At 45.8% G+C, this 12,695-nt stretch overlaps 1 protein-coding gene across 1 annotated transcript in view; it reads left to right on the top strand.

Moving 5' to 3' along the window:
* The first annotated feature begins 10,178 nt into the window (after positions 1-10,178).
* LOC119954818 (coiled-coil domain-containing protein 91-like) overlaps positions 10,179-12,695 on the top strand; it is a 45,608-nt gene continuing 43,091 nt past the window's right edge. The window contains exon 1 of the mRNA XM_038780359.1: positions 10,179-10,205. Coding sequence (XP_038636287.1) covers positions 10,179-10,205 — 27 coding nt within the window. The remainder of the gene's footprint in view (positions 10,206-12,695) is intronic.

Genomic DNA, 12,695 nt, shown 5'->3' on the forward strand with positions numbered 1-12,695 from the left:
CAGCCATCATCAATGGTTGACGACGTTTTAAAGCAACTGTGATTTTCGCCGACGTGACCTATGGCCACGTCGGCGGGACTTCGGCCCATCCGGGCCGGAGATTTGTGGAAACTAAAAATATAATGACATCCCGCCGGCGCCAGCTGTTTTCAGAGGCTGCCGGTGGGATTTGCACAGCGCCGGTTTTTGGCCGGTCAGAGATTTAAAAACCCTGCGGGAGCGGGAATAACGCCGCTGCCGGCCGATTCTCCGACCCTGCGTGGGGTCGGAGAATCCCGCCCAATATCTTTATTATTTCTGGTATTTAACTCAAATTTTAAAAACTCACTTCAGATCTAACTTCCCATTTGCAATATTTTCATTTTAGTCATATTGTTTCAGTCCCATAATTGTGGATCAGAATTCTGATCCATGCAATGTGGCAATGAATTGGTCCCTGCCAAATAGGCTAGATTTTAGAATGTAGGTCAGTTTTACAGCATACCAGCAAGAAGATCAAGGCAGTTTTGGGAGCAGAACTATCACTGGAGATGCCAGCTCTGGCTATGCTCTGCACCTTCCTTTTTGCTGAGCCAGAGATACATTAGACACTGGGTTCCAGGCATTTGTACCACGACCTACAAATATAATTCTTAAGAGATGGTGAGATATTCAGACTATGCTGCCTTCAGATCACATTGGAATCTCTTCTTTGATGCAGTATTACGTAACACAGAACATATTGTCATTTAGATCAGTGAATCATAGAATTTACATTGCAGAAGGAGGCCATTTGGCCCATCGAGTCTACACTGACCCCAGAAAGAGCACACTACCTGAGCCCACAAAACTGGGCTTTCAAAAAACTGCCCAGCATTCAGGCTAGTCAAATCTTCACAAATCATAAAAGCAAATTAGTGCGGATGTTAGAATCTGAAACAAAAGCAGAAAATACTGGACCATCACAGCAGGCCTGACAGCACCTGTGGAGAGAGAAGGGAGCTAAAATTTTGAGGCTGGATGACTCTTTGTCAAAGCCACTAATCTTCTAACTTTCCTTTCTGGCACCCATGTTCACTATTATTGTAAATGCCAGTCCGTTCGTAACCTTGGTGTCACATTTGATCCTGAGATGAGTGTTTGAGCACATATTCATTCCATGCTAGGATCACATGTTTTCACCTCCGCAACATTACCTGACTTTGCCCCTGTCTCAGCTCATCTGCTGCTGTAACTCTCAATCATGCCTTTATTAACTCCATACTTGACTATTCCAACACATTCCTGGCTGGTCTCCATAGGCTTGGTTATCCAAAATACTGCTCCCCCCGTCTTGTCTTACGCCTGTTCCTCTGTCATCCCAAGCTAGCTGACCTAGATTGGTTCACAGTGAAATAATGTCTTGATCTTAAAATTGCAACCTTGTTTTCAAACCCCTACATGGCCTCACTACTGCCCATCCCCGTAATATCTTCCAATCCCACAACCATTTGATAAATCAGTCCTCTTCCAATTGTGACCTCTTCTTTATACCCGATTTGCACTCCGCCAATTTTGGCACTGCCTTCAGTTGCCAAGGCTCCAACCTCTGGTATATAATTCCTACATCTCTTCACCTCACTTTGTTGTTTTTAAACACAACTTTAAACCTACTTCTTTGATTAGTGCACCTAATAACTTTTTATGTGGTTTGGTGTCATACCATGTTTTCTATTCTTCTCTGAAACAGCTTGGGATGTTTATTGAATTAGAGGTGCTATACAAATGTAAGTTTGTTGTTGGTGTTATCCATTGCTATCAATAATTGCCCCTTTTGATTTCCTGTAAATATTAATGATGGCACTTATATTCATTATGTTAGTCCAAATGGTTCAGCACATAACTTGTGACGTTTTATTTCTTTGTGTTATGGAAAACCTCTCCAATCTGAGTTTCTATTTTGAAACTTGGATACAAGCACTAAATGTAAAAAATGAGAATAGTTTCCCTCACTGTCAAGCACTGTCAACACAAAAAATACCTCATCCCATAACTTCCTGGTTCCCCAGCATCGCTTTTGAGAGCTCTATTTGACTACAATTTATTTTCATCGAAGAACATGTTCCTCTGCCACAGGAATCAACTTTTTTCAACTCTACCTGTATGTTGTGGCTGTATTATGTACTTCCTAGCAACTGACTAAGCATCTATGAGCCGTGCAATCTTTGTCACTAAGATGGACAAGAGCAGTATTGTTATGAAAACACCATTACTTCAAAATCATATACCATTCGTACGTGGACATCACTGATTCTTCATGGCTATTGAGTCAAAATCCTGCAACTTACTCTTTTCCGAAATTTTGCTTAAAAGTATGGGGCCCATTAAGATTTCCCTGTTGTTTCATTTTTCAACACGAATAGGTTAGTATAGGACAAAAATTGAGAAATTAAAAACACTGACTTAACTTCAAGGGTTTTCTTGTTTCAATTTTGGGGCGGGCCTCACTTTAAACGGTCAGTGTGTTTGCCGAAAACCAGTGAGGGCCTAATTATACGACAGTCCTATGATGTTGCATCTCTTACTTAAAGGGATCAGTCAACTAAAGCTGCACTGGCAATTATTTTCTCTTCACTATAATTGAGACTTTTAAGCCTTAAAGGCAACCTCAGGTTTAGTGCCTTGTTGCTGATGTTTCCCTGCCACTTCAAGCTCCTGCTCCGAGGAGCCCTCTGATGTTCATTCGGCTTTCCCATTTACGTATTGCTACAGGTTCACTTCAGTTTATCGCCCTGACAAATTTCACATCCTCCAAAATAGGAAGCGGTCTATCAGCCAAACGATAATACTGCCAATCTTTCTCCCGTATCTAAATGAGGGATGACAATTGGTTATTGATAAAGCCTCCCAACCAACTGACCTGATGGATACCAGAAACAACTGTCAGCCCCATAGCGAACAAAACACTGAAATTGCTCACAAGTTTACAGTGTAACTAATGGTAAATTGGGCTCATTCCATTGAAGTTTTATATCGTTCAGTCTGACCAAGTGTATTAACGATGCAGCTCTTGCGTAGCTTCTGAAGGTTTGGAGAGAGAAAATCAAAGAACCAAAAATATAGTTTTACTGCTCTTCCGGAACCATGTGAAATTCCGCAAAATAGTAGGATTAATTTGGTTTGCATTTTTTCCTTTGTAAATGTTTGAAATAATTATCACTGCCTTCATCTGGGATAGCAGCTGCTAGACACATCAGGCAGGGAAGTCATCTAAAATTATTCTTGATGTGAAATTGCAATTATGTAAATTCTAGCTACTGGAATTGTAAACAGTGGGACTCAAGAGAGCAGGCTGGGAAGTTATCAACTCACTTTATACACACACACTCATTTAGATTTAAAAAGGCTGGCAAGTTCATACTGGCGTGCAAATGGTCTGAGATCCACACCACTTGTTTCATCTATTTCAGCATTGAAGTCAAGTGGCTAGAAGTGCCTTTTATAATGATCCCCCCAACCCGGCAAGGAACAGCTGCAAAAATTTATGCAGCAACATTTACAGTATGTACTGGCTGATATTCAGGAGAGATGAAAAAGGACATACTTAATCTAATCTCTTTTACTGTTTTCACTTTAGCATTTCAGACATTCTTTAAATAAATGCAGAGCAAACTACTTACGATTGACACTTTCTGCACATGAATCATTAGAATGTTGTTGCCTGTCTGCCGTAACATTTGGACCAAAAGTGTCAGAGTAGACACCAAACATTTAATCGACAGCAGTAATATAGCCGAATGATTTGCTTAATTTTGAAATAGTTAAAGGAGTGTTTGCAATGTGTAGAACGTTGTGCCAGCCTGAGGCGGGTTCCGACTTGTGGTATATTTGCATGCCATTGACACACATTAGCATTAAATGTTTTATAATTACTTCTACCTTCAAATTAAAGTCAGCGACACATGAGAATCTTGTGGCGTCTGATTCATGGTTTTAAGGTGACATGTACCAGTTGGCTTTGTGCAGTTGTGTGTAAGGTCAGCAGTTTTCCTTTTTTAACTCGATGGAACAAGGGAGGGGTGCAGGAGAATGGAGTCTTGCATGGAGGCTCAGGACTGGCTCGTATGAGTCAGTGGTGAGGGATTTTTGGAGTAGGTCAGGGGCATGGAGGAGTAAATTTGGAAAGGCTTAGTTTCTGGGTGTGATGGGTGAGATGGAGGGCGGGTTTGTTGGAGACAGTCAGTCCAGATAAGAAAATGAGGCACCTAAAGGGCAATGCCAGTACTATTCAAATGTGTGTCCATCTCAGGGTCTTGGCTGGCAGAGTCCTTATAGGCCTTTGCGTTCTCCTGGACAATGTCCTTTACATTGTGTAGTTGGGAAGGCTAACTGGGCCTGCAGGCTCAACCATATCCCACCGATTGGCAAGTACAACACCCCCCCCCCCCCCAACAATTAGATCTGGCCTGATCTAGATCTTGGTGTGGAAGGCACAATTTTAAAGTTTACGGATGATACACAACTTGGAAGCTTTGTAAATATTGAGGAGGACAGTGTAGAACCTCAGGAGGATATAAGCAATTTGGGGAGTGGGCAGATAGGTGACAGATGAAAATGAAATGAAAAGAAAATCACTTATTGTCACGAGTAGGCTTCAATTAAGTTACTGTGAAAAGCCCCTAGTCGCCACATTCCGGCGCCTATCTGGGGAGGCCGGTACGGGAATCGAACCGTGCTGCTGGCCTGCTTGGTCTGCTTTAAAAGCCAGCGATTTAGCTCAGTGAGCTAAACCAGCCCCAGATGAAACCAGATGAAGTTTAATACAGAGAAGTGTGAGGTGATGCATTTTGATGGGAAGAACAAGAACAGACAATATAAAATAATGGGTACAATTCTTGAGAAGGTGCTGGAGCAGAGGGACCTGGGCGTATAGGTGCATAGATCATTGAAGGTGGCAAGACAGGTGGAGGGAGCAGATAATAAAGCATTCTGGGATTTCTTAATAAGGACAAAGAACAAAGTTCAAGGAGGTTAGGCTGAACTTATACAAGACATTATGACCTCTGCTGGAGTATTACGTACCGTTCTGGGTGCCACGCTATATGGGCGGCACGGTGGCACAGTGGCGCCTGGAACCCGGATTCAATTCCAGCCTTGGGTGAATGCCTGTGTGGAGTTTGCACTTTCTCCCCATGTCTGCATGTGTTTCCTCCCCCACATCTCCGTGGTTCCAGGCAGAGATATTGCACCGTCTCCATGCGCAGCTGTAGCCATCGGCGACAACCTTGATCTGGCAGATCCTCAAACGATAGGCGCTGTCCATATACAGGAGGCCTGATGCGGCGCCTGCTTCCCACATCCTCCTTGGCCAGTTGGACAGCCGACTGTTCAGCCTCACCGGCTGGTCCCTGCTCCTCTGGGGCAGGCACCTGTTCTGCATGGTCCTCCCTGAGCAGCTCCTGATCGTGCAGCCTTATGTGTGTCTGCAAGTGCTGTTGCGGCCAGGCAGATACCAACCATTCCTGGCAGGACTCTGAAATCCATTATTTGCAGGGGGTAAAGAGCAGACATTTTAGCATGCACTCCTGTACCCATCCTGGTCAAATGGGCTTGCACAACAACCCCTGTCCCCCTCTCAATCCCACCTCCACCAACATCACTGCCCTCGACGCTTTGCCTTGTGCACCACTCTCCTGACCCCATTAGTGACTGACACTGGGGGGGGGGGCTCTGACCCCGCCACCCATCGTGGCTGATGCTGTCCATGCCAGCGATGCCATCTGCAGCTCCTGTCCTGTGCCCTCTGTGGCGTCTACTTTGGGTGTCTTTCTTGGGTAGGCCGTGTAATACCCTGCCAGCAGGGTGGCATCTGGTTATGGGGTGGGAGTGGGAAGTCACCATATCTCACCGGCCAGCTCCATGCTTGGTGACATGGGGCTGGGCGAAGGGGGTGGGCACCTGTTGGGACCGTACCTGCGGTGTGCAGTGGGCCCTGTGTGCTTTGCATGGGTTGTGCCTACCTGTCTGGGGGCGGGATAGATGAGAGCAGTGGCGCAGTAACAGGTGGGGCTTGGTCACGGTTGGTGGTCCCGTGGGATGGGCGAGCTGATAGTGTCACTGGTGGGGCATCTGCATGAGAGGGTCAGTATGTCAGAGAAGATACCAAAGGTCAAGGTGCATGCGTCCGCTGATCGGGATGTGCCCCACAAGTGAACCACGCTGGTGTCACGTCCACCTGGCAGGGGCAGAGCATCATGGAAGGCCGGAGAGTACTGGGTGAAGCCCATTAATGATATGTTAACACATGTGTTTACACCGCCATTGAGGCACTGGAGCATGGCAGTCCGTTAGGCGCCTGATTTTCAGCTGATGCCCAATTCTCCGCCCGATCGCAATTCGCAATTCCGGCGTCGCTGAAAGGAGAATCCACCCCTTGGATGCATTAGACAGAGTGCAGAAGATGTTGACGAGACTGGTTCCAGGGAGGAGAAGCTGCAGTTATGAGGGTAGTTTGGAGATGTTGGGACTGTTCTCCTTGGAAAGACAAAAGCGAAGAGGAAATTTCATAGAGTTGTTCAAACTCATGAAGGGGCTGAATGGAAATATAGGGAGATAAGGGGCTGGATTCCCCGTCCGCCGCACACTTTTCTGTTGGGACACGCTCCTGCCAGCAGCGCCATCCTCCATCCCGGGAGCCGGCCAATGAGGTTTTCCCATTGTGGGCACCCCCATGTGTTGGAAAATCCGCAGACGTGAGTGCGCTGCCGGCGAACGCGGATAACCCACGATGTGAGAATCCTTCCAAGGTTCCTCTTGTAAAACAGATTCGAAAACGATGAGGGGCACAGAATTAAAGTGCTTTGCAAAAGAAGTAAATGTGATATAAGAAAATACTTGTTCGCACACTGAGTTGTTGGGGTCTGGAATGCTCTGCCTGGCTGTGTGGTGGAGGCAGGGTCAATGAAGCATTCAGAGGGCATTAGATGCCTATTTGATGGAACCAATGTGCAGAAGTACAGGGAACGGCCAGGAGGATGGCACAAAGTTATAATGCTCATTTACAGAGGCTGGTGCAGACACAACGGGCTGGATAACCTCCTTCTGACCATAACAGTTCTGTAATTCTGTGATAATGCAATGTGAAGTATTTACAGTTAAATCTAACTTTGAAAACACACGTGTGTCACCTTTGTGCTCTTAAATTTTAAGTTTTAAGACTGTGCTGCAGCAGCATTGTCAGCTGATGGTGGGTTTCACCAATGAAAAGCATCCCCTACTGCTATGCCGAAAGTGTATGGATGCAAAACTGCAGTGGAGTGTTAATAAATGCAGCGTGCCAAATGTTTTAGTATGTTGTAAATGTATCACTTTACATTTTAATTACAAAATAGCAATAAAGGCATTGTTGCGTTCATATTACAATTTATTTTACAAATATTATTTGGATCTGCTAAAATTTCATTAAATATTGGGGGTACACTTTCCTGTTCAACATCAGAGTATGGAAGCTTCATAGATAGAAATGGCTGTTGCAAGATGCTCATGCTTTTCAGTATATATGCAGGCACTGTTGCTTCACAACAGCAGGGTCCCAGGTTCGCTTCCCTCTTGGGTCACTGTCTGTGCAGAGTCTGCACGTTCTCCCCATGTCTGGGTGGGTTTCCTCCAGTGCTCCGGTTTCCCCCCACAAATCCCGAAAGACGTGCTTGTTAGGTCAATTGGGCATTCTGAATTCTCCCTCTCTGTACCTGAACAGATGCCGGAGTGTAGCGACTAGGGGCTTTTCACAGTAACTTCATTGCAGTGTTAATGTAAGACTACTTGTGACAATAATAAAGATTACTATTATTAACGGATCATCCCTCGTTGTGCTTAATATTGATTATTAAGTGCATGGGCGGGCTTAAGGAGTTGTTTATTTAAACACTACAGAAAAGATGTTAATTAATTCAGAACATATTTAACCAGAAAAACATATGACTGTGATCTGGGGGCCGCGAGCCACAGTTGCAAATCCCATAATGGCTGCTAAATCCTACGAGAGGGTCAAGACAGGATTTGCGCCGGCGAGATCTCAGTGAGATTTTCCCCATCCCCCTTGCTGGTGATGTGATAAGATTCAGTCACAGTAAGACCATAAGAAATAGGAACAGGAGTATGCCAATTAGCCCCTCAAGCCTGCTGCGCCATTCAATAGGATCATGGCTGATCTGACGTTCCTCACCTCCATTATCCTGTCCTTTCCCCATAATCCTCGATTCCTTTACTTATTAAGAAACTATCTATTTCAGCCTTAAATATACACAGAGACTCTGCTCCCATAGCTCCCAGTGGAAAGGAGTTCCAAAGAATCACAACCCTCTGAGAGAAGAAATTTCTCAGTCTTAAATTGGCACCCCTTTATTTTGAGACTATGCCCTTTGGTACTGGACTCTCCCATGAGGGGAAACATCCTTTCAGCATTTACCCTGTCAAGCCCCTTAAGAATCCTGGCCGGGATTCTCCGAGCCCGCGCCGGATTGGAGAATCTTCGGGGGCGCGGGAAATTCCCACCATGCCGATTCTCCGGTGACCGGAGAATCGGCGCCAATCGTGCCCTCGCAGTCGCCGTGCGCCAGTCGGGGGCAGCTGATATAGGCCCTTGCGGCGATTCTCCACGGGCGACCCACCGAACTCCTGCCGGCATGGTTTACATCTGGTACCACCCGGCGGGAGCTCGGACCCACGACTGCGGTGGCGATCCTGGTGGGAGGGCGGGGGGGGCCTCAGCGGTGGCCATCGCGATCTGGGGGGGACCTACCTTACTCCACGTGGGCCCACTGTGTGGCTCCACCATGCCGGCAGCGCCCCCACCGAAGTGGGCTGCCGCGCGCATGCGCAGACCCGCTTGCGGCCAGAGCTGCAGGATGCACGACGGGGCCCTGCTAGCCCCCTGGAAAATGGAGAATCACCTGGACTTTCGAGGAAAAAGTCCGGAGTGATTCTCGCCCATTTTCCGGCGGGCGTGGGTACTTGTTCCCCAAAAGGGAGAATACCGGCCCCTATATTTGAACGAGATCATCTCTCTTTCTTCTAAATTCCAATGAATAGAGTCCCAACCTGTTTAACGTTTGCTCATAAGAGAATCCCTCCAGACCGGGGATCATCCGATTGAACTTTCTCTGATCCACCTCCAATGAAATAACAGGGTGAATTCTCCCCCTCCGCAGCTGAGTTTCTCAGTGGTGAGAAGTCACTGACAGAGGAATTCTTCATTTGCCGCTAAGTAATGGGATTTCCCATTATCGCCACCGGGAAATCAATGGGGGTGGGGTGGGGGGAGGGTGGTTTGCTGCCAGAGGAACTGAGAATCCTGCCAGCAGAGAATTCACCCCAATATCTTTCCTTAGCTAAGGGACCAAAACCACTCACAGTACTCCGGATGTGGTCTCAGCAGTACCTTGTACAGTTGCAGCAAGACTTCCCTTCTCATATCTCCAATCTCTTGAAATAAGGGCCAATATTCTATCAGCCTTCCTGATTACCTGGTGCACCTGTGTGCTAGCTTTCTGTGTTTCCTGCCCAAGTAGCCCCAAGTCCCTTTGTGTTGCAGCTTTCTCAAGTTTGTCTCCATTTAAATAATGCTCTACTCTTTAGTTCTCTCTTCCAAAATGAACAACTTCACATTTTCCCATAATATACTTCATTTGCCAACTTCTTGCCCACACACTTAACCTTTCAACATCTAACACACACTTCTCATAGCCAATAAGATGGCACTGGCTGTACTGGAGCGCACACATTCAGCTGATGGGTTGGCTGGGGCCAGAGGGCACCGAGGGGGGGTGGCCTGGGGGGACACCCATACAACCTGTGGCCCTAAGTTCACAGTGGGCTGACAGTGGCGTGCACATCTGCCTAGCTGCCTTTCCAGCTGAAGCAATGGTGTTCCATGCCCATCCACCCCAACCCCACAGCTCACCTCCTATCAGCCACTATATTGGACCTGGACTAGTGCGGCACACTCTTACACATAGGAGCCAGTATTCCCCAGGATACCCAGCACATCCCAAGGCTCACCACCCAATCAACCTCACTTTTCACCAACACCACCCAAGGCAAGGCACCAATCCCACCAACACAGACAGGGGGTTTGTCTCCTACTCCTCGCAAGAGACCAGGCACATGAGCAGTCCCTGTCTGGCCCCCACTCCCAAGTTGATCAGGACAAATGACATACCATGGAACGGGATTTCCAAGGAATGAAGGTATGAACTCTCTAAGAAAATTGCTCTGTCGAGTAATGGGATTCTCTTCCCTGCTTCCACTATTCTCTCAAGAATATTTTGCAGTTTACCAAAGTGAGTGTCAAAAACCTGCACCATGGAGCCAGGATAAGAACATGATTTGCAGTGGCAGCCGTCATCTTGATGCCGACAGCACCGCTGAGGCATAAGCCCGCTCACCAGCAGAACCGCTACTCCAAGCTGGGCTCCACCGCAACCACCTCTGGCTGCCTCAAACAAACGAGGATATTTTGATCTAACTCGGCTCCTTATCGCTAAAATAGAGACAGTCTTCCAGGGACATTGTACAAGACATATATCCCAAAAATAAGTAATTATGGGATGCGCATGAGGATAAAATGAAGGATTAAAGAAAATAGATCTGGAGCTCGCAGAAATACAGCTACTTCCGTGCTCACATCACGTGACCCCATTTGCTGACATTTTGACCTGTCCGCATGCCATATCATTGGAAAGCGGCATTATGGCATGATGTTTTCTTTATTCTGTATTGTTATGCAAATAAAGGTTTTACCGATTCAATTAAGTGAATGGAAACATAACTGTTCTGTATGTTCACATTACTGCAAAATATAGCATAGTATTCATATCAGGCCTCATCCCACCCAGTTTTTAAGTCTGCCTAGAGAGGCTCATGAAGGCATGTGCAAATGAGGCTAATTTTCAGTTCAAATTGTAAGGGATTACTCATGTTTGTCATGTCATACAAAGGTATTGATTGGTATTCGATGAAACCTGTGAAGATGCTCAGACTCAGAAACAGGAACAATGCTGTGGAACGTGAGAAGGCATCTACCTGAATTTTAAACAACAGCATATGGATTATTTGACAAGTAGTCTGCTCGAGTCACAATTTGTATAAATCATTGAAAATCAATAGTAATTACAATGTGGAACTTCCAGAATACCTCAGCTGGTTGGTCAATTTTCAATTGAACCAAGCTCTTCTGTATTGTAAACACTGCCAAAACAGATCATAGAATGCAAAGTAAGGTTCTGCACACAATTTTAAGTTAATCAAACGCATATGCTAATCGTGCCAAATGAAATGTTCTTCATTTAATATCTTCCATATTACCATGGGTTAAGGCAGGCACATTTACAAGGTAAATCACAAGAGATTTTTTTTCACAGTAACACATTGCTTTATTTATGTTTTTTGCTGGAAGCTATGATGTGGTCATTTGGTGTTCTTTTTTACTCCCATCATCAATGTCATGCTTCAGTCATGCCTTTCCTCTGATTTAACACCACATCTGCTGCTCAATAATTTTATACCATTGACTTTCTATTTCACCCTCTTTTATTTTAAATTCCTCATACGTATAGTTCTTATTTCATAATTTGCCTTCTTGGCCACACTTACAATATTAAAATTGTCTCCAAAATTGTGAAGGTAAAAGAAGAGGCTCCAAAGACTTTCAAGTTGACCAAGTCTGTGGTGACTGAAACCATTACATCAATCACTTTCAATCTTCAGAAGCACAAAAAGATGACTGAAGCATCTTACTGTTGCCACACCAACTCCTATGCAGGATGATCTCCCTTGGGAGTCCAGTTATATAATTGGCATCAGTGTTTGCCTTATGGTCATAAAAGGCATATGGTGTACACATGTACAAGTTCAAACACCAAGAAGAAATGGCTTGTTAATATCTACATTGTAAACCACCCTGTCCCCTGACAGCAATCCAAGGGGATCTGCATCAATAAAGAAACAACCAAATAACTTGAGTATTTTTATATCACCACTAGGCTGGTATGTTGAAGCCAAGATTTTTTAGTTCAGAACCTTGGTGATAGTTGTGCATTAGAACTGACCTTGTGTCCTGACTACAGTTATCAGCCTGAAATGATAACTCTACATTCATCTCTCCACAAATAATATAATCGCTTATTGTCACAAGTAGGCTTCAATGAAGTTACTGTGAAAGCCCCTAGTCGCCACATTCCAGCGCCTGTTCGGGGAGGCCAGTATGGGAATTGAACCCGCGCCGCTGGCCTTGTTCTGCATTACAAGCCAGCTATTAAGCCCACTGTGCTAAACCAGCTCCTGTACTGCCTGACCTGTTGTTTGCAGCGTTTTCTCATTCCACCCCAATTTTTTGTTTACTGCGTTTTCATGATCGTAGTTGGGGCAGCATGGTTGAGGCAGCACGGTAGCATAGTGGTTAGCACTATGGCTTCACAGTTCCAGGGTCCCAGGTTCGATTCCCGGCTTGGGTCACTGTCTGTGCAGAGTCTGCACGTTCTCCCCATGTCTGCTTGGGTTTCCTCCTGGTGCTCTGGTTCCCTCCCACAGTCCAAAGATGTGCAAGTTCGGTGGATTGGCCATGCTAAATTGCCTATATTGTTCAAAAAGGTGGACTTCCGGTTGCGGCTATGCGGAGCTAAGCCGCATGTTCGGCAGCTCCCGCTACTTAAGGACTTTTGGGACTATTTGAGGGCCCC

This window comes from Scyliorhinus canicula, chromosome 20, assembly GCF_902713615.1.
Source record: "Scyliorhinus canicula chromosome 20, sScyCan1.1, whole genome shotgun sequence".
Taxonomy (NCBI): Eukaryota; Metazoa; Chordata; class Chondrichthyes; order Carcharhiniformes; family Scyliorhinidae; genus Scyliorhinus; species Scyliorhinus canicula.